At 39.3% G+C, this 21,878-nt stretch overlaps 1 protein-coding gene across 3 annotated transcripts in view; it reads left to right on the top strand.

Annotated features, from left to right (window-relative positions):
* LOC122844971 (vacuole membrane protein 1-like) overlaps window positions 1-21,878 on the top strand; it is an 85,850-nt gene that overhangs the window by 19,676 nt on the left and 44,296 nt on the right. For all 3 annotated transcript variants that reach the window (XM_044140887.1, XM_044140888.1, XM_044140886.1), the window contains exons 6-7: window positions 8,270-8,503; window positions 14,530-14,661. In XM_044140887.1, the coding sequence (XP_043996822.1) occupies window positions 8,270-8,503; window positions 14,530-14,661 (366 nt within the window). The remainder of the gene's footprint in view (window positions 1-8,269; window positions 8,504-14,529; window positions 14,662-21,878) is intronic.

A 21,878-nucleotide genomic window follows, 5' to 3' on the forward strand; every position in this document is an offset into this window, starting at 1 on the left:
TGCTTTCAGACGTATTTATTATATTCCTTACAATAAGTTAAACTATTTTTCATGAGACTTAATGTTTTTTATTTTTAAAATTAACTTAATTATTTCTTAAATGCATCCATTTCACAGATTTTTTTTATTTATTAATAAATTTTTTACCTATATTTCTTTTAAACAATATCTTACAATGTGAATGAGTATTTATATGTAATAATTCTGTTTTTACTCTTGGAGACAAGTCTGGAAATTGTTGCTGTCACTCTCATGGCTCTTTCTTGTCTTGTTGAACCTCACCTGAGAATGACTCAGCATGGCACAATCATCTCTCTTTTTTTTTTTTTTTTTACACCAAAATGACAATTGATACCCTGCATGCATGGTACCCAGAAAAGGAGTGACACATCGGGATCAAGTTCAGTTGGTCTTTGAAAAAGCTGAAAGCGCCTCTTGACTCACCGGTACCTGGCAGTAATGGATCTGTCGCTTTAACTTCGACACCTCCTTAAGTTCCATTTGGCGGCATTAAATTTTAACTAAATCTAGATAGTGTGTCGGAACTTTGTCGCTTGGATTTGATCCTGTCACTCCTAAAAAGGCAGTATTAATTACATTCTATGAAGGTGAATTGTTTGTGGATATTTCTCCTTTCAGAGCTCCAGTTATGAGGAGGGGATCGGTGATTAAATAGGAGTTAAAATTTTATTATCACTAAGTACTTTTTTTTTTTCACCTACAGACTGGAGACACAGATATGCCTGAACATCTTGAGACTCACTCTTCATTAGAAGTTTTTCAAAACCAAATACCAGCAAGATATTTCATTGAAACCCTTATATATGTGTGTGTGAGTGTGTGTGTGTGTTATGTTTAATGGATTCTCAATCTCAACTGTCTCTCCTCAGGGTTTTGAGGCATTTGGCGCTCAGTTGGTTAGAAACCCCAGGAGTCCTGTCAATACCAAGTACAATTCCTATTCAGCTTGAATGCTCCACACACACACACACCCACACACACGCACACACACACACACACTCTCTTTCTTTCTCTCTCACGCACACACACGCACACTAACGGGCCAAAGAAAGCAGGTCCTGGGCAAAAGTGGGTTTAGTGTTTAAAATTGGACCAACACGCGCCCTAGAACAAGCCAAACATGACCAGACCAAAGCCGAGCGCTGCTGGCTGCCTGCAGACGTGTAAGATTTTAAGCATAGCTACCTTATGACATTCTACGGCAAAAAATTACTCAATGTTTTCTAGATGCAACCAGGTGGTTCTGTGTTGTAGCTCTGTTGTCTTTCCTGATTAATTAATTAATTTGGAATTCAAAGAGTTTGACTTCACTTTTTTGTGACTGAGTATTATGAAGACCGTTGAGAAAATAACATTTATGTAATAAAACTTGAGGCAGGGGTTTTTGAAGAATGGCCATATTACTTTTTTTCTTCTGTAAAACTGAGGTAAAACAAAATCATATTCAGGCTGTTTTAAATATAATAAAGGTTGATCACTTCATTTTTTTTGTGTCAGAAGAAAGAATAAAATAAAACAAAATAATTTTAACGTTCACCGCTATGGGAGTAATTTTTAAGAAATGTATTCATTTCTCAGGCAAAAAGTGCCTAAAATAGTGCTTTAGTCATTGAAAAGCGATATTAATTCACATTATACACACACACACACATATATATGTATATATATATATATATATATATATATATATATATATATATATATATATATATATATATATATATATATATATATATATATTGTTCTATTTTTTGCCTGTGCTTTTTCTTATTCAAATCAAATTTTTTTCTGATACTAAATATACAAATGCCATTTTAAAAAAACTGCTGGGATCATTTAGGCATTGAATATTGTTGAATAATTTTTTACAGGCAAATACAATAAATCTAGTCCATATCCGTATATTTTTTTGTCTGAACAGAGTTGAATTCAATGCAAGATGATTTTCAAAAACCTTAAAAATAATGGATTATAATGAATTATACATTTATAAGTCATGTAAAAGTATCAGCTTTATTTAATACTCCATCTTCCACGTCTAACATAAAATCACTTCAAAATCCTTTAACCTGAACTGAAATGAAAGTCTTTTTCTTTTTTTTGTTTTCCTTGTCCAAAGTTTGCTCTACTGAGGACAGAATGAATCTGTGTGTCTGCTGGGGAGTGGTTTCATAACTCCAAGTCATATGGTGAAACCGCACGGATAAATCACCAGGACCAGCCCCTGTAACCTCTTCATGGTGTGTACTTAACCACCCACTTCTAAACACCCCTGCCCCTCCTTTCTGTGTCTCGGCTCCATCCGTGGACCGAGTCCAGAGCTCCCTTACCTCCGTCTCGGATCCAGACCGGGGCTTCTTCATAACGAACTGACCTCTAATGTTTGCCATGCTTCGCCTCCAGCAGTCTCCCTCTGTATGAAGTGGTTAGCAGGTTATGCTAGCTGGACCGTGTCTAATGTGCCTAAATGACCCTCGACAACCACAGCGACCTGTTAATGATGGGACCATCCTGTGGCTGCGGCCGCTGAGGACTGGTCAGTCTCTGGACGGCCAGTAATGCCCGCGCTGGAAACTGAGACGAAGCGTTCACAACCTGTGTCTGCTTCTGATTGGCTACTAATGCACACCAGGCAATATTAAATTAGAAAAATGGTACGGTCAAGCAAACACCTTTATGTTTTTGATAAATAATGAAACCAGACTTTAATAGTCACTTAACAGGCTTCTGTCTGTAATATTTCCATGTCAGTGACTCTTAACTTGTGGTACTGTTGGTACTTGCACTGTTTTCAGAAGAATTTTGGATGTAAATTGCTTCATTGTTTGTAAAGATTAAACCAAATTTTACTTCTCAAGTTGGATTCAAACTCAGCAGTATATCAGTTCATAGTTCTAAAACCAATGTGATTTACAAATTAATTTGCCCTGCCACCAGCTTAACTACGGGTAATAATACAACTTAAAACCATTCATAACTTTTTAACCCTACCTACACATTCACTAAAGGAGGTTGTACAGTAGCACTAGATTTGATTGAATAAATAGTTTAACCAGAAACAAAGTAAATATGTTTTTATGTTTTTTTTTTTCATTTATTGCTGCTTTTAATAACTTTTAGATTTTTTTTGATTTCACCTTTTATTTGGCAGTGTGGTCCTGGCCAAGACAGCATACATCCAAGACCGCTTTACTGGACTTTAAGAAACCTCCAACTTAGACTCTGTGATCACAGAGGCTCTAGTATATGCTTGTATAAATTAGTGTGAGCAGAAAAAAAGGCTGAAATACAATATAAGAAGATGATAAAGTATTTGTAAGGACATTTCTTGTTATAAAAATCGTTCCTTTCTACTGTCACCATGTGCTTTCTCAGGATGCTGGAACTAAATGTGATCTGCTGGTTTAACTCCGTTGGACAATTTAAAAAAAAAAAAACATTTTATGATTAGTTGAATCAAATATTATTGCATCATAATCAGGTGCAAGTTAATCTCTTATAAATACCTTTAGGTCTATTTCAGATTGGAATAAAGCTTGAACTACATTGAATTTTATGCAGTTGGATCTAAATAGGACCTTGAGATGAAATGTTTTTGGTTGGCCGTGGGGGAAAATGAACAAATCACATATAATATAAATTGAACTGAATTGAACTGAACTGTAAGAAAACTGAGCTGAGTTATAAATTTAACTCATCAATTTAAATGAACCAAACTAAATTAAAATTACTGGAGCTAACATAAACTTGAATTGAACTGACTTGCACTGAAATGAATTAAACTTGGCTGAACTTCACTGAGCAAAACTCTATTGAACTGACTTGACATTAATTCAGTACATTCTCTTCTGTTCGTCTGAATTTAATTTAACCAAAACACGGCAGACAATGCAAGTTAATTTACGTCACACTATTCTCAAATTATTTGACAGGAACTTAAAGGGAAGACAGTGAAATGACAAAAACCTTTATGACTTGCTTAAAATGAAATCTGAAAGCAATGCATGAAAAGAAACATGCCAAAATAAACATACATTTGATTATGAAATCCTATAATTGATGTAATGAGATTCTGTGATCATAAAATTGAGGTTTTCCAGATAGTCCAGGCAGCTGCTTAAGTTTTGTCTTCTAAAATGATATGAATGATTACAGAATTATGTACTACAGTAGTGTAACCTTTTCCCCCCATTTTTTGCCAACAGTGAACAGCCCCAGTTTCATTTCGACTTGCAGTTATGAATTATCTGTCAGCTGAATTTAAAATATGCTTCAAAACAAACTCAGACTTAAATCTACACCCTCAATCAGCAGAAAAGTTTCACACTGAGCAAAACGTTCTACTGTCCCTGCAAATGCGACACTGAAATTACAGAAGGGATAGCTAGCACAGGAAATGAAACAAAAAGTTTCCCAGTTGCGTGTTAAGTTGGATGGGGAAAAAAAAAAAATAAATGCACGCCCTCCAGTTATATTTCAGAAAAGCTTTAAGGGTTAATCCTACAATCTTATTAGTCTTGTTTTGTTCTAAAAGCTGCTCTGGTTCGGCCATGTGTTCTCACAGACACACACATCTCACGGTGATATCGCTACACACACACTGACAGCAGTGCTCACGATTTTCTTGTTACTGGATCCATGTGGATGTGAGCACTGTTTTGTGGCATGAAAGCCTGTCGTCATAAGACAGATGTGAAAACAGAAACAGCAAGAGGTGGGGGGTAGTTCAGTACACATCAAATCTCACCTGCATTCTGTTTACAGCAAACTCTGTGTATGTGTGTGACGGCGTGTGTGCGTGTGTGTGTGTGTTTAATTGTTAATCATTTACTGCTTTACTGTAGAACTAAGGGAACTGCTTTTTAAGTTCCTGCTTGCACACGTCTGTCATCAAGTGAGAAGAATATGGAGACAGAGGGAGACGGCTACCTGGATGTTGAGCCGGCCGGAAAACATGAGAGAGCTGGATTTTTCCGGAAGGAGAGAAGCAGTGACACAGCATTAAACATAGAGAGGGAGGGGTGGAAAAAGAGAGCAAGTGTGAGCAGGTAGTCTTAGTCACGCAACACGCTCTATTGTTGAGCTCTAGGTAAGTGTGTGTGTTGGGTAAACATACTGGGAGTTGTGAGGAGGATAGTTTTTCTTGTTCATACAACCGTCTGCTTGATGAGTTTGTGTTATGGAAGGATCTGAGTGCGTGGATGTGAAAGTGGCCCCCTCTTCATATTCAGATGGGAGGACATGTGCTTGAGGAGTTACAACTCTGACTGGGTCAATGCTGGGAGTTTCTTTATTTTTCCATCTGGGTCACTAAGATATCCCGGTTTGTGTTTGGTAACAACAGTGTTAGCAACCGGATTTTTTTCCTAAAATCTGGAGCGGCTTAGTGTTTATGTAGGGACTTATGCATACAGAGGTTTTACATCCATCAACAGCATAAATGTCCTATTTACTTGGGGCGCCGCAATGCAAACTGATTATAGATACATTTATTTTTGTGATACAAATCTGTTATTTTCTTATTAGTGATTAGGACTGACAGCAGCTGATAGTTGTCATCAATCTATATGAGTTTTTTTTTCAAAACTACTAAGCAATTGTATCTCTAAATGATTCAGAAATTATGTGAAAAGATTTTTTGCCATGATCTGGAAGAAAATGGCAGAAAGACTGGATAGGATCAACCTGGAAGGAAACAGTTGGACCACCATCTTCCCTGTCCACAGCAAAGTTGATTCTCCCCACATTTACCAGCTAAAATGCCCACTGGAAAATTTTTTTTTTTTTTATATGAGACAAAGTTATTTAGTCATAATAAGATGCATATTTTGAGGAGTGAAGATGTGCCTTTTAAATTGAGAAATATCTCACCAACTGTTACAGAAAGGAAACTGTAAGGTGCTCCAATAAAATAGCAATCCCGACCCCACATCTAAATTGGCTTGAAAAAAATAGCTAACGCAGTCAAACATTAAGCTTCTATTGAAAACTTGTGGATTTTGATTAAAAACCTTATGTGTCTCAGGAAACAAACCTAATTTCAGAAGTTCTGCCTAAAACCCGGCTGAAATGATGTCAAAAGCTTGCTGATGGCTCCAAAGAAATGTGGTCAAAAACAGTTTTTCCTGGGACATTTAACCAATTATCAGTGAGAATATTATCCTGATGCAGGATGGATTAGAGAATATCCTCACTGAATGCAAACGTCCTAAAACACAAACCCAACGATTGTTTTCAAAGTCCTTAAAATGATATTAAATGATCACAGATGAATCATTAAATGCCCTAAATTGACCTAATATTCACACAGTGCATGTAAGCTTTGAACCGGAAGCGTGATTGGATGCTATGTGTACCATTCATATTTAAAAGCAGAAGCATATTTCCTTTAGAGATGACTTGGCACTTTTTGTTGCCTAACTGTGCTCCCACATCCCGTCCTGTCCCGTCCTGCCTCGCCTCGTCTCGTGCGGGTGCGGAAGTTCCAGCCCAGCCCCAAGTTTTGCCAGAAGGCAAATGGTGCTGCGTTGTGTAATGCCAAACTGCCTCTGTGCGTCATAGGGAGCACCCTTCCTACACGCACGTCCATGAGTGTAAACACATGGAAGAAACAGTACAAAGTGTCTTCTTACATCAGCCCATGCCACAGTCGTGCCTTTATTTACAGGGATTACACCAAAGAATTGTCTGATTGTTATATATCCGTTTGCAGGTTTGCGCTGAATGGCTTGTGTTTTTTCAGAGAAATCTGGTCACATGACGATGATGATGACTTTGTTATAAAACCTAATCAAACCTTGAACTCTGAGACAAAATGTTATTATATTTACTGTCAAAGTGAGTCAGACTTGAATGACCACGAAACATCATGCTTAAAGGGCTGTTATTTCTTTTCAAGAAGCCTACGATGAGAACTAAATTACAGGAGTGGAAGCAGCATTGTAAGAAATTATTTGTTTTTATTCAATACTTAGCAGTCAGTTACTGCAATCATAGAGTTCTTTGACTTCGTCTTCCCGGGGAACTAAATTATTGTTTGAAAGTGTTTTTGTTTTTCCAAATCTCCAGCTACCTGAGAACTAGGCCATAATTTAATCTCTGCAGCTTCTGTACGGTTACCATCCATTACCCCAAAGAATTACCTTCATGCTCACGGCCAAAATGAAGTACGATAGAAACTATACGGAGCAAATCATGAAAATCTCATAAAAAATTTGTATGTGTCAGACTGAACAGAGAAAGAAAACAATTAAATTGATTTAACGGCTTGATTTGTGATAATCAAATTGATTTAATTTGTCTCAGAAAACTGCAGCAAGAGGAATATCTGTGTATAAGTGAGTCAACTCCTCCTGATTATTTAAATTTTCACATTCCTGGAAGTGCAGGGGGAGGTGGTGGAGTAGCAACCATGTTTCAGTCAGGTTTAATGAAATGACACGAGGCAAATTAATAGCTGCAGTTCTTTTGAATATCTAACCCTTAGTTTTTCTCATCTAAATTACAAAGCACTAAAACCACTTCTGGGTTTTGTTTTGTGTCATCCACCAGAGCCTCTACATTTTTGATCATTTCTTTCTTATCTGATTTAGTGTTCAATACTGTTAAGGTCATTAGAGTGGGGGAACTTACCACTGACTACTAAACAACCTTATATGGCAAACATGTTGTTGCAGTAGGATATTGTTGGCTTTGTAATGTCATCACCTCGGACTGCTAACACTACTGAGTCACATGAGCTGAAAATTAAGTTGTTGTGGTTTTTTTTTATGTGGAACTGGAGCAACAATTGGTTGACGTCATAGATAAATGAAACAAAGCATATACAGTGTAGTTGCCACTTGTTTCTGGTACATTGTTCAGTTCATACTTCACGTTCCTGAGATTTTCTCTGCTGCACGTCTCCAGTAAAACAATTCCTCTCTTTGGCTGTTGGTGCTTTGATAGCTCTGCACCACCGCTATTTATCCTCCACATGTTTAATGTTTGTCTGTGCAACTCGTAGCACAGTTTGAGGGCAATGCCTTTAGATTCTGGCCCACATAAAACTGTCATTATCTTCTCAGTTAATATTTGACTCACTGCTGTAATTTTTTCTACCTATGCTAATATCAGAGGGGTCTTCCACTGACAGGCAGCAATGCTCCCACTCTGTTTGAGTTAAGAGTTTTCACTTGCTTTGAACAAATTAGCATTTCCTCCTGCTTTCTCACTTGTCTGTGTTTTGTGTCTGCTTTCTGGTCTTCAGGGACCGCACATTGCAGCGGTGACTCTGGCAGCCTATGAATGTGGTTCGGTGGAATTCCCTGAGCCCCCCTATCCGGACCAAATTGTCTGTCCCCAACAGGAAGCACCGACATCCGGCCCTGGTGCTGAGCAGGTGGATGTGGGGGCAGACAGGATGGTGGGCCCAGCGGGCCTCCAGGGAAGCATCTCCCTCTGGACCATCATCTCAAAAGTTCGTCTGGAAGCTTGTATGTGGGTGAGTCTTATTAGGATTGCACCGGCTGTGGGTACTTGCCTTGGCTGAGTCACTTTGCAGTGATCGGAAGCAGATTTCACTGGTGTATTTTACTGTAACAGTGAAACTACAGTGCCTTACCAAAGTATTCATGCCCCTTTAAGTTTTATATTGTTTTGCTACGACAACAAACTTCAATTTATTTATTTGGAAGTTATGAGATACACCAACACAAAGTAGGGTTTAAGGACAAGAATTGACTGTTTTTGACATTCTCCCACCTAAAAGTTGTGACTGTCTTTTGCCAATGCTTTGTAGAGTGGCCTTTCACAGCAAATCCAGTTGCAATGCTTGGGGTATGTCTCTATTTAATTCCTCACTTGAATCATAAAACATTTGTTTATACTTATAGAAATATTCTTCATTGTCCAACACAGGAGAAATGTAGGCGCAACAGCAGCATCATGGTATGTAGGTTCACACATAAGATAAAGAAAACATAAATAGATATAGAATTATAATATATGTATATTAATAATTATAATAATTAATTATTTTATGATAACAAAATACTGTACAACATTATGACAAAAATACTGCTCAGTTATCAGAAATAGAAATGCTGTACTCCGATCCTAGAGATGTGCAACTCAGTCGGATGTCTTAAAAAAATTAAATTAAATGCACATAATATATACATTGTGTTCATTTGTATTATTAACTCCTTTCCTGTCCCTGCTCAATAAAAACCTCCCCACAGCATGATGCCGCCACCACCTACCAATAAGTTCCGTTTTAGTGTCTTCTGGCCACTTCTGGCCAAAACACTCTTATATTTTCTGAGACCCATGGAGAACTGCAACCATGGCTTGTCATGGCTTTCTTTTGACACTCTTCCATGAAGCTCAGATTTTTTTAGAGCTCACTGCTGATTCTCCTGAGCTGTGGATCCCTGCAGCCCCTCCAGAGTTACCATGGGTAACCTGTAGTATAACTGAACTGCCACGTCTCGGAAAGGTTGCAGTTGTGCCACAGTTACGGATGGAGCAGAGCTCTGTTTTAAAATTCTCCAGAACGTTTTCCCTTCACCTCTCCGCTCTGCTCCTGATTCGTCATGATGCTCTTTGCTCACTCACGTTCGCTAACACACCGCAGAGGCCGCTGCAGAACAGTTTGTAATTCAACCCAGTTCATTTATGGTGCTGTGGATAATTATGTAACATTTTAAAATAATTCACGACAAATGCCGTGTCAAGGCAATTTACAAAAACGTAATTTCAATTCAAGTCACATACATTTCCATTTATCCTAGTTATCAAACAGTACATTAAGCTCACTTAATTATTAAAATTTGTTTAAAATTTTTTTTTAATCTGTTTTGAGATTAAGCTATGCAGGGAGTTGCAAGGATATCAAAAAAGCTGAATCCAAAATAATCCCAAACCTCTTAGATTTTTATTTGAAAGAATTGCTGAAAACTGTGCATCATTTTTGCACCACTTTAGGAATTACATAAAAGTTTCACTTTTATAAACCCATATAAAATTAAACATTAATGTTTAAAAGTTCAGGGCTTATGAATTATTTTGCGTGAGGCTGTAATAAAGTGACCAGAACTGATTTCTTTTCGAAACAATAGGGGGAGATTGTGCTTTTACATAAAACCCAGACATGTGAGTATTTATTGCTATCCAAATATTATTATAAATAATTAACTTGTTTTGACCTCAGCGTCCATTTAAATGACCTTTTAGCAGCTTCTTTAACTCTTCTGCTTTTCATGCTTCTTCTTTTTTATGTTTCTTGTAACAGGTTAGAAATGCCACAAATTTACATGGGGTGAAAATGTGCATATTAATAACTCACATTCTTGGAAAACCCCTTTTGACTACAGTGAATTTCCACCAAGCAACGTCAATGGTTTCACACATCTGCCCAATTTGGTTTGGTGACTACCAAGAAAAGCAAAAACGTTTTCAGTCTGTCGGGCCATTTCTTCTCAGGGCCTGAGCAGAAACATTTCCTCTACTTCATAGGCAAAAATACATTAAAATAATTAGTGTATAAACTTTTTGGTTTCTGTTTTTAAAAGAGAAAGTGAAGCTTTTTTTCTGACTCTGCTGGTTTATCAGTAACTGACACATGCATAAAGAAAGACAACAAGACTTGAGCCAGACCGGTTAAAAAGTCACGCTCCGTTGCAGATTTCTGTTTAGCTTTTTCAAGTTCACTTTTATCAACAGTTCACTATTTTTTTTTTTTTTTTTTTTTTTTGTTTCTTTCTGGCCCAGAAATGCAGAACTGAAGGGGAATTAAAAAGCTGAACTCGGTATTTTATTCATTGTTTTACAATCATCTGCTTCCCTCTTCCTAGTAATGTGGAAGATGTAAGTGCTGAGGGGGAAATAAACCTCTTCAGTTACTTCTTCACTGCTGGCGCCTTTACGGGAACCGGCCCTTCTGCGCTCTGCTGTAATTGGCCCCCAGGCTTCAGTAGAGCTGTAAAATATTAACTACAAACACACACACACACGCACACACACGCACACACGCACACACACACACAAACTCTTCCTTCTTTCAAAGGATTACCAAACTCTCTTGTTTGTTGTTGTGTTTCTGTCACCAAATCCCTCTCTGGATTCAATTCTCCCCACCCACGAGGCTTGTCAGCTCTAAGGTTTAGAGGCACCTGTTGCACGCAAGTTTTCAAAGCCTCAGCGACGAAGCCCCGCCCCTTTTACCACCCCATCTCCTGCCAGCCTGCTGCTTATGCTGGTGATGAGACATGAAACATTGCCCAACCTTCCTCCTCCTCCTTGTAACTGCTTCTCTTCCTCCTCCTCCTCCTGCTTCCAACTTTCTCTTTCCTCCTATTTCTTTGTCCCTCTCCCTCTTTGCTCTTGAAGTCCATGACAGCGGATGCGTTAAGTGCTCCACTTCAAACAGCGGCGCAGCGCAGGTGGACAAATTTCGTTGCCCTGCTTCACAAATACCCCGAGCTGCGCGCTCGCGAACAGAAGCGGAGCTGTTGAATGGAGCAGCTGCCAGGGAGATTAAAGCACGTCGCCATTATATGAAAAAACAAAGTAGAAGATTTCATTAAAGACGGCCGTGTTAACTCGAGAACAGGGTGTCCAGATTACAGATGCAGCGTGCCAGATTTTGGGGGATAGCACCGCCTCCTGACAGTGATTGTTTGGGCTTGTTGTTGCTGCCATGGTTGCTAACTACCCACTAATCATCTTCTGGCTCAGCCTGTCAGCAACATATAAGTAACGCTCCTGTGATTAGTTAATTATACTCCTCTTTGATGATGGTGGGATTTGCGTGTACAGCCAGAACAGCACATTCGGCAAAGATTTTACATTTTTTCTCACTCCTCTCTGCTTTGTTTAATGCTCAACATTAATAAGACCTTGTAATCATACAAATGTGCTTTCTAATTGGAACATAATTTATCTGCAGAGCTAGAAATATTCATACCTCTTGAACTATTTCACATTTTGTCAGATTAAAACCATAACATTCAGGGAATTTTGTCTGGATTTTGTGCTGCAGACCAACACAAAGCTAGCCTGGTCATTGCTCAGTTCTGATCTGCCCTCCCTGTTCTGTCTGGACTTTCTCTCATTCACTTGGATTTCTCCAGTAGAATATCAACCGAACCAATCAGCAAACCGGAGAAGTTTTGAACGTCGATTTTCTGCGCTGTTTTAGAATTGTAGTCTGCCTGTAGTTGCAGCAATGGCAGCAGAGGAAGTGAGCAACGCCATTCAGTCCAGGTTGGCCACGCATCCAAGTACTGAATTATCATTAACAGGCGCCTCGTTCAGCCCGGCACTTCTCTCTTTGCTGTGGAGAACGGCATTACATACGTCACAGCCAAACATTAGCGATTAGGTAACATTTAAGATTTCAGCAGAGTCCACGCCTCCAGGAAGCAATTGTTTCTTAATAGTTGAGTTTCCAGGCACTCTGCATGAAGCAAAGCATAGAACAAGGGGCTGGTTTTTACCAAACTAACACAGAGCAATTGTAAAGTTGGATGGAAACAAATTTTCAGTCACTGAAAATGTGGCCTTCGTTCATATTTAGTCTCTTTTTTACTTTGGGTCATCTCACAAAACCATCACCAAAGTTGACCTTCTGTCCAACTTGTACGGGGTTAGAGTCGGAAAAAAATCCTACATATCCTGGACACAAACTGTTTAGGGTTTTACCTGCAGAGTACTATTTGCAGAAACCAGCTCCCAGCTCTCCCAGGTCTTCAACAGGAATGATATGATGAGGTTGGTAGAAGCCTGGCTACCTCTGTTACGCCCCAGACTTTCCAAGCGATTTAGTGCCAGATATGCACCAACTGACTGCGAAAGGAAGAGATGTAGTGATGACGTATTGTTTGTACGACCAGCTTTTAAAAGCACAGGCAAGATTCAAAAATCATTTCTGAAAAGAAGCACAACATTTAATTTACTTCTGAAGAATTTCCTTGGCCAACAACTTTGCTACCATTCTTATTCATCGGCCATTATTGTGTTGAAAATAATAATATAGCGATTTTTACGACATATTTTATGTATAGTGCTGTCGTCAGTGCTGCACACACCTGCTGTGACGATATAAAGCTCACGGCTTTGCCTCTACTTGTGAGCCATGCCTGCTCAAGGTTTGTCTTTGCGGGTCGAAGACGTGATTAATTTGCAAAAGATCCTGTAGATGCCCCCAAATAAAGCACAGGAAGTTGTGGAGAAGATTAAACGTTTCATTTTTTTTTTGGGAGTTTGCCATTTTATTTTGTTTATTAAATCGGTTTTCCACTCCCTCCCCCTTCCCTAAATTGTCGTGTTTTGCTTCACGAACCTGATGAACCCACCAAAATACTTAGGATTTATTTCCCACAAATCACTTCAGTTTTCTTCTTGTTAAGCCTTTTTCATTCACACACGCTCTAGCACTTTATAGCTACAAGCTCCTTTTGGCAGCTGTATTATGTAGAGTTAGCGTATGGCTTTCCCCCTGTGTTGGCCCTGTTTGTAATGGATCCACAGTTTGAAAATCTGTGGGATTTTTACTCTTGTAAATCCCTTTTGTTTTAGTCCTGCTAATTGCTTCTGTTACACAATCCCAGTCATCAAGCACTGAAAACTTGTCCAGATTGTGGCTGTTCAAATATTTTCCATGTTCTGTTTTTGCTTGCTGGTCTATGGGGTAACATAATCGGCGTAGTGACTGTAATTACATTAGGTTTCAGTGAAATGTCTCCGACTTCCTTTAGTTAAAATGATAAAAGACTAAAGTACTATATGACTCTACTCTACTCCTTTATTTGGTGCTCTTTTCAGTGCAGCTAACTTTTTCTACGTCACATCTTCAAATGGATGTGTGTAATTTAAAACCAAAATTATCTTAGCCTTTTAAAAGAATGCTATTAAAAAAAAATAAAAATCATTCTGCCTTAGTTTCTATCTGGTGTTTATTGAGTGGAAATGCTTTTATTTTATACTCAAGGTTTCACACAGGAAGAATATCAGTACCGCTCCACCTCTGATGTCAAACACAAAATGACAAAAATCTAAAGGTTCATAAAATAGTGTGTTTTCGTAAAATACTTGAATGTTTTAGAGATTTTAATTGTTCTTTTGCTGAGGAGCAACACCCACAGCATCCCCTCCCTCTTTATTCACCCACTTTAAAGAGGGTGAGTATTTATTCAGTCATTTTATTTAACTGTCATTGTTTTGTAGAAGTCAAGTTACATTTGACTTTTAATATTTTTATTTTTTTTTGGTCATTGTTTTTGTCAAAAAAGCCAAACGTCATTGCTCATTATTGATTTGTAGAATCAATAGAAAGGGCAAAATCCCTTTTTATTGATTTTACCCCCTTAAAGACTAAAGTGGGATTTCATAATAAAATTATAAAAGAGGAAAATACGTTTCTTTACAGCATCATATCTCCCTCAGTATTGTGTTAAACGGACGTATTAATTTGAAGTCTTTGTCTCTGTGTGTTGTTGTTGTTGTTGTTTGGGTTTTGCTGAACAGGGCGCTGGTACCGCCATAGGGGAGCTCCCTCCTTACTTCATGGCGCGGGCTGCCCGCCTGTCTGGTGCTGATCCAGATGATGAAGATTACCAGAAGTTTGAGGAAATGCTGGACCAGACCGAGTCCGCCCAGGTGACACTTTGCTCCTTGCACCTTCTCCTCCCCCATCATCATAGTTACCGTGACTGTAGTTACTTTCCACTCTGTCCGGGCCCTGTTACTCATTTCATGAACGGGATTCTCACTTAGTTTTCTTCCTAACTCCAGAGTCGGGGTTTTGCCGCACACTTTCAGCCGTTGAAATAACCACACCTTCATTTCTCAATGAGGCGTTCACAATCACAAGTTTGCACAACATTATGACTCCGAGAACATCAAGTGATGCACTTGAGTAAAACGCTGCTTCCGTTTCAGGCTTTCATTAACAAATTCCTCCTTAAAAATATGCTCGGCATGCCACCCCTCCACATATTTCAACAATGCCTCACGGCTGTTTGTAAATATTTTTTTTTTTTCCTCTTTCTGTTATTATGAATAATGCCAGAAAAATTAAATCAAATGCACACATGCAGAAAAACCATTTTATAAGTCCAGTCTCAGGAAAGTTTTATTTTTTTCTCTCTTGTGGCTCAAACATCCAGACAGAGCAGGAGAAACCAAACATCTGCCTGAGAACTTGTGAACAACTGAGTCATTGACTCTTATTTTTCCCGACTGAACCAAACAGTTGGTAATTTATCCGACGGGTCACGGCGGTAACATATTTGACATGTGAGTGAGTAAGTCTTGCTGTTGACTGTTTTACTTTTCATCACATATATGAGGTTAGTAACATTTCAAATCAGAAGTCGTTTCGATTCACAAATATGACGAAAAAATATATTTTCTGCAAAAAATACAGTGAAGCTAAAGAAAAAAATATTCATTACCACCTTCATTAATTTGAAGTTGTCTTTTCAAAAGTGTTTGGATAAATAATCTTATAAAGAATGTGTGGCGATCGCTAATAATTAGGGTGATGGCAAGGAGGCATTCCAACCTCAAAGACTCATCAGCAACAATAAATCATCAAGATACCAAAAGAAACAAAGAGCAGAGGGTTCAGTAACGATACAAAAGCCTTAACTGCTGAGATGCCAAGTGGGAATTTTTTTTCCCCAGTGATTACTAGAAAGAGATTTTATATTTGTTATCATAGTTTCTGTAATCGGGCGTATTACACAGTATTACCATATTATTAGGATTTTTTTTTTTTCCTTAGAGTCCAACCTTTTAATGAACTGATGAATAGTCTATTTCACTTCAGTAATATTTGCGATAAACTTCTTATTCAAACTTTGTTTTTTTTTTACATGTTTATTTTTCAAATAAATTTAAGAGCAAAGTGAAAACAGTCAGGTTCCTTGTGTGCACAAATTAATAAAAATAATAAAGTCAATTGTGATTCTTAATGCAGTACCAGAACCACTGTCAGAGACGCAACCCCATAGCATGATACTGCCACTGCCATGCTTGATAGTTTCCACAGGTTTTGTAGATATGAAAACCTACTCCAAACATACTTCTTTTTTAAAATCATTTTTGTCAGTTTATTATTTAATTTATCTGACCATGAAAGTTTCCCCAGATGGTATGCAGGTAGCTGCAAATAATAGTTAAACTTAATGGTTCTCATTTAGCAGCAGGTACTTTGTTCCTGGTTGCCAGGCGACGTCACTATGAGCGATGATGCTGGTGTTTCAGGATTAGGAACTTTGGTGGATTCTTATTCTTCCAGCTGTCCTAACTCTTCTGATCAACTTTGTTTCATTTGACCGAGGCAAATTAGTGACACATCTGAACAAGTTGAACCTTGTTTATAATCGCGATAATCACTAAATCTGCAGTTTTGAAATGTCTCCAGAAATGTTTACCACAGTTCTTTTCTTACATCGCCAAGTTTCCTGGAACTTAGTTCCTTTCTTATCTTTCTTGAGAAATACTCAATTCTGTCATAGCTGTCAAAGAGATACTAATTAGTCACCTGCTGCAAACACTTATGGAAACTAGTAAGGCTGGATGATAAATTGGTTTTATTGATTAATCAAATTTCCTGTCTATGAAGATTTAATTTCTGGGAAATCAAGAATATTTTATTCTTTTTAACCAACGTATTACTCAGGCTTCTGTAGCTCTCTGTGTCCGTCGTTTCCGCAGACAGAAGGAACTGACCGCTCCACCCATCAAGGATGAGTGCTTCAGCAACCTGATGCTGCACAACGGTGTAATAAATTGTGTGTGTTAATGCACCTACCAACAGAGCATTTTAGCTTTTGTAGCTTTAGCATCTTTAAACTTGGACTACAAAACCTTTGTGTTCAATAAAAACGGCATATTCACAAAAACCAGCCAGAAGTCCATGACCTTGAGTAGCAGTTCTGCAACAAATTTAAAATGTATTTAAGAGGTGAAAAAAATTTGCATTTTACATAAGACAAAGACTCAATTAAAATCTGATTTGGTATGAAAAAATATGAGATTTAGTTTTTAAGCCACATCACTCAGCTCTAGTAACTACTGAGAAGTCAAATTAAAACATATTTGAGTCTGTATGCATAGTTATGACCATGTGTGGATGAGAGAACATCAGCGAGAACATCAGCTCTTTTTCAAAAGTTCCAAGTTGTATAGAAACAGAATACCCCAGACAAATCTTTAAAACCTGAAAACTGATGCCATTCATATCAAGGACGTGTGTATGTAGACTTCTGACTAGAACTGGAGGGAATGTGTGCCCCCCATATTTCCCGCACATTTTCCTAAACAAACCAAAAAAAAAAAAAAAAAGAAAAAGCGGTGTAAGAAATCCCGTCCTGCAGCCAGACGAAGCGCGGAGATGCTGCACCTGCTGAAGTCGCAGCAGAAGGCTGCGCAGGCTGGCGATCAACATCAGCCCCGGAGTTTGGACCACATGTGCGAGAGGGGTTTGCTCTGACATCACTCACTGATATAGGGGAGCTTCCCTGCTGACAGTCGGCCAGTGAGCCGGAGGAGAGCCTAGAGGAGCGAGGCAAAATGGGCGATGTTGTCGTACACATTGTCTCAATCGTCATCCGAGCGCCGAAGACCTCGTCCGCCAGCAAACCGGCGGCGGTGGGACGCAGGAGGAGCACCACCTTTTGCTCTTGCATCCATAGAGAGACTGATTGGAAGTGACGAAGCTACCGCAACCTCAGCCTTCCTCTCTTTTTGACTTAGTCTGACTGTCCCTCGGTTGCTATTCTCTCAACTCCTCTGTCCTCCACTGTGTGTTGCTCTCTCTAAACTCTGTGTCTTATCCTCCTTCTCTCTCTCTCTCTGTCTCTCTCGCTCTGCCTCTCTCTCTCTTTCTTTACGCAGCTGTGTGTAAAAGTATGTGACGAGGGCTTGTGTGTTTGAACAGCATCCGGACGCAATTTTTTTTTTTTTTTTTTTTTTTTTGCACCAGCAAGGACTTAAGACATGTGGAACCGTGAAGCTTTTGCAGCTGCTCTGATGTTTGGATGTTCCGGCAAAGCCAATCTTTACGTCCGCTTTCATCCTCGTAGTGGACGGAGGTCTTCATCACCTGCCGTTTAATGCTGGACGTTTGGTTAGTAGTAGAGCAAAGTGAATCCACTGGGGGAATGAAACGGGAAGAAAAGTGAGGACATGTCCGGATCACTGTGCATCAGACAAGAAGCGGTTAATTCTTTTTGTCAAGGATGTGACCCCGCTTCAACCCACCATGGCTCCACATCCATGATGGCCCCGACTCCCCCCTTCCTCTTTCACTCCCACTCACACACTCTCAGCCCACACACTCTTCACCCCAGCTTTTTCTGACTTTGTCGCCGCTCTGGTCGCTACGGTCCGCCAGTGCCAAGCTGGTTGACTTAAGCCTGTTTTTTTGTTTTTTCCTCCAAGCCCGCTCGAGCCAACTTCCTGCCACAAGTTCACGTGATGCACAGCAGCAAACCTCTCAAAGTGTTTTCTTTCTCTCTCTCACTCTCTCTCATTCAACAGACCTATTCAAAAATAATGAAGTCATGCCTTTTCTAACGGTTCCAGACGCTGATGTCATGGATGTCAGGCTCCTCTTGAAGTTTTTTTTTTTTTTTGCTCACACAGAGGGCATGAAATCCTCCGAACTGACACATGCTGTCTCAGATTCGGCTCTCCCAGCCTCCATCTGAACTACAGTTATTTATTTGACTTAGCAGATTTTTTTTCTTTTTGATGTTTCTTCCATCTGGAACGGAAGGGGTTAACAGGCTGTGAATTCTTGATTGCCAACTCCCAGGATCGTATCTCCTGTAACTCAAATCAGGGCCATCTGCGCTGGGCGTATGCCTCCTTTCCCCCCTGGCCTACTGCACTCAAAGCCGCTCTGTGCTGTGGTTTGCCCAGCCCCGTCACGTGACTTCTCTGAAAGTGCCCCCTCCCTCCTCCTCCCTCTTTATTTCCAGTAAACTGTTTGAAAGGAGGGGGGTGACTCACACTAAAACCAGCTTCCCTTTAACCACAGCTTGTTAAAGAATTTGTCAACGTGGACTCAGGGGTGCATTTCTCTCTCTCTCTCTCACTCTCTCTCTCTCTTGGCGTGTGTGTGCGTGTGTGTGGACAGATTTGATTGTGCTCTTCTTCCTTTTTCTTAATTCTTGAAAGGGAGACCGTAACGTCGGTTGCGTCACGAGTTCTTAATCGGTCCACTTCCTGTAGAGGACGGAGCAGGCGCAGGCTTGCCAGGAGTTAATGAGATGAACTTTAAGCGTTGTGTGTGTCCTCTGTGTGAAAGATTTTCATTGAGAAAAAAAAAACACACAGCGAGTGGAGCGGGTGGTGGTGGTGGTGGTGGTGGGGGGGAGTGCGTGGGTGTTGACTTGTGTATAGGCTGTGCATAGATTTTTCCCTGCCTCATGGTTACTTTTCCAAATAGAGTGCAGAGTGTTGTCACTGCCCTGCTTTTTGTCGGTGGGTGGACTTTAATAAACGGGTATCACATCGTGTTTGTAAAGTGTTAAAAAATAAAAACATAAAAGACCAACAGAGATTCACCGATCAGTCGCTTTCCGATTTTCAGTGACTGACGTGTTAAAAGGATATTACATGATTATTGAATTGATTTTTTTTTTTTACGTCTATTAAAGTACACGCTATTGTTTGATGCTTTTGTTATCTGAAAATAGCTCAAAGTTCTCCATTGTCTTCAGATATTTGGAGACAATGGAGAACTTTGAGCTACTAATTATGAGTTTGTAAAGTACAACATTGATTCTTCAGAATTTAATGACTGTATATAGAATTTTTCTGAATGATTCGTGTATCATTCAGAAAAATGCTTCAGAAAATAAAAATTTTCAGATGCATTTAATAAACAGAAAAATATTTGACTTGCCAATCGCTGGTTAGCCTGAAAAACTCCCAGAACACTTAAAAAATAGATTTCTAAACTTAAGTTTTTCTATTCTTCCTTGAAATATCTGCCCGTTCTGAGCTCTGGTTTGATTTGTGTGTCTCCAGACGAAAGGTCAGTTTGAGAAAATTCATTTGGAGATTTCTGGATCTGAGCCTATTAGCATATAGAGCATATCTGCTAATATAACAAAGACATAATATATTTAGATTGTGTTATATTTACATGTTATAATTACATTTACGTGAGGAAATTCTCATTCATTCAGAATTCCTGAATAAACTGAAAAAAAAAACTCTCTTGTGCCTGTTTTGTTTTGTTTTGTTTTGTTTGTTTGTTTTTCCTCTGCTTGTTCATAATTTGAAATGTCTATCCTGAATCAATTCTGGTAAAAATCCTGGACCCTCTCTGTGTACCAAAGAGAATAAAAGCTTGAGGTGCAGTATTACTTGTATATTAATGATGTCCTAATGTCTTTTCTTTTTTGTCCTTCTCTAATTCTCACTGGGCCCCCATTTGTCCCCCCATTTTAAAACTTTCTGGAGCCGCCCCTGGTTCCAGCTTTTCCATAACTCTTAATCTATTCAATATTTGTGCTTGAATCAAAAAAAATCCGATGTGGGACATTACTTACCAATTACAATCTCAATTTTGCCTACTAAGGGTTAATTTATCAGGATACAGAAATAGCTCCTGGTCTGTGCTAAACAGCTAAAGGTGGGATCAAATCTTTACCGTCACACAGGATCATAAGTTCACAATGATTTTGCGAAACGTAATTCCTCCTGATCATCAGGCTGCCGCTAACGAGGGTGGAGAACTGGGAGGACACGCTGCTGGCCAGGCACCAGGGAAAAAAACGTGATTTTCCTTCAGCCGCCAGCGGCAGAGCCGGGATGTCTGAATCCTATCCACCCTAGATAGATGCCTCCATGGCCCAGAAATGCACAAAGGAGAGGGTATCCAAGTGTGCAGTTTAACTGTAGTGAATCACAGTGTCACAAGTTGACACATTCACTCACTAACGCTCTGTGGCCCCCTCCTCTTATCTCCTCTGGGACCCTTTGTTCAGACTGCAATGATATTTTCATGCTCTCTGACTATTTTTATGGTCTCTCGCTGCACGAGCCAAAAGTTCAACTGCAGCACCTAAATAACCAAAGTGTCACGATGTCTGAAAACAAAAGAAATGCTCTGTGATTGGTTCTGCAGGAGTCGTCGTTGTCAGGTGTCCCCAACTCTGTCCTCAGCGGTTCGGCTGTAAAGCAGCCACGCGCATTCCTTCCCTCCCTGCATCCCACCAGCTGAGCTGCTCACACACACACACACACGCACACACACACGCACACACACACACATAGATGTACACATACACACTGGGACTGGGTGAAATTAAAACTACTGGGTTGTCTGAGGGGAAACTTTCACGATTGGACAACAGTGGAGGCAGAAATTCAAATCGAGAACCAATCAGATTCTGTGTCTCCTTGCTCCCCCCACCACCGTATTAGGCCGCCTCCTGCGTCTCTCAGATTTCCTGTCTGCTGGGTTGCACCCCGCAAAGAATGTCATCAGCACCGAATTGGTTTTATTGCCCATATAAGGCTTGATATGTTGCAAGCCTCCCGTCTGGACATCATGAAGCTAAGAAAAAAAATAAAAAATCCAAAATCGGAGAGGCCTTGCTTTGTCTTTTATTAAAATTACATAAAACAGTATTTCTTTTTTATTTAAATTTTGACTTTTTCAGTCAAGAATAAATCTTTATTCTTTGGGAAACTAAACATGAAGTACAGAAAATAATCAGGTTTATTATATTCTATTAAAACAAATTTAAAACAAGCATTCATATATACCTGTATCAATGTTAAATGCAAAGCAAGGCCTTCTTATTGGTATAATTAATAAATGCATTTGCAGTGTCCATTTATGCACA

The sequence above is a fragment of the Gambusia affinis genome, linkage group LG15, assembly GCF_019740435.1.
Source record: "Gambusia affinis linkage group LG15, SWU_Gaff_1.0, whole genome shotgun sequence".
In the NCBI taxonomy this organism is placed as follows: Eukaryota; Metazoa; Chordata; class Actinopteri; order Cyprinodontiformes; family Poeciliidae; genus Gambusia; species Gambusia affinis.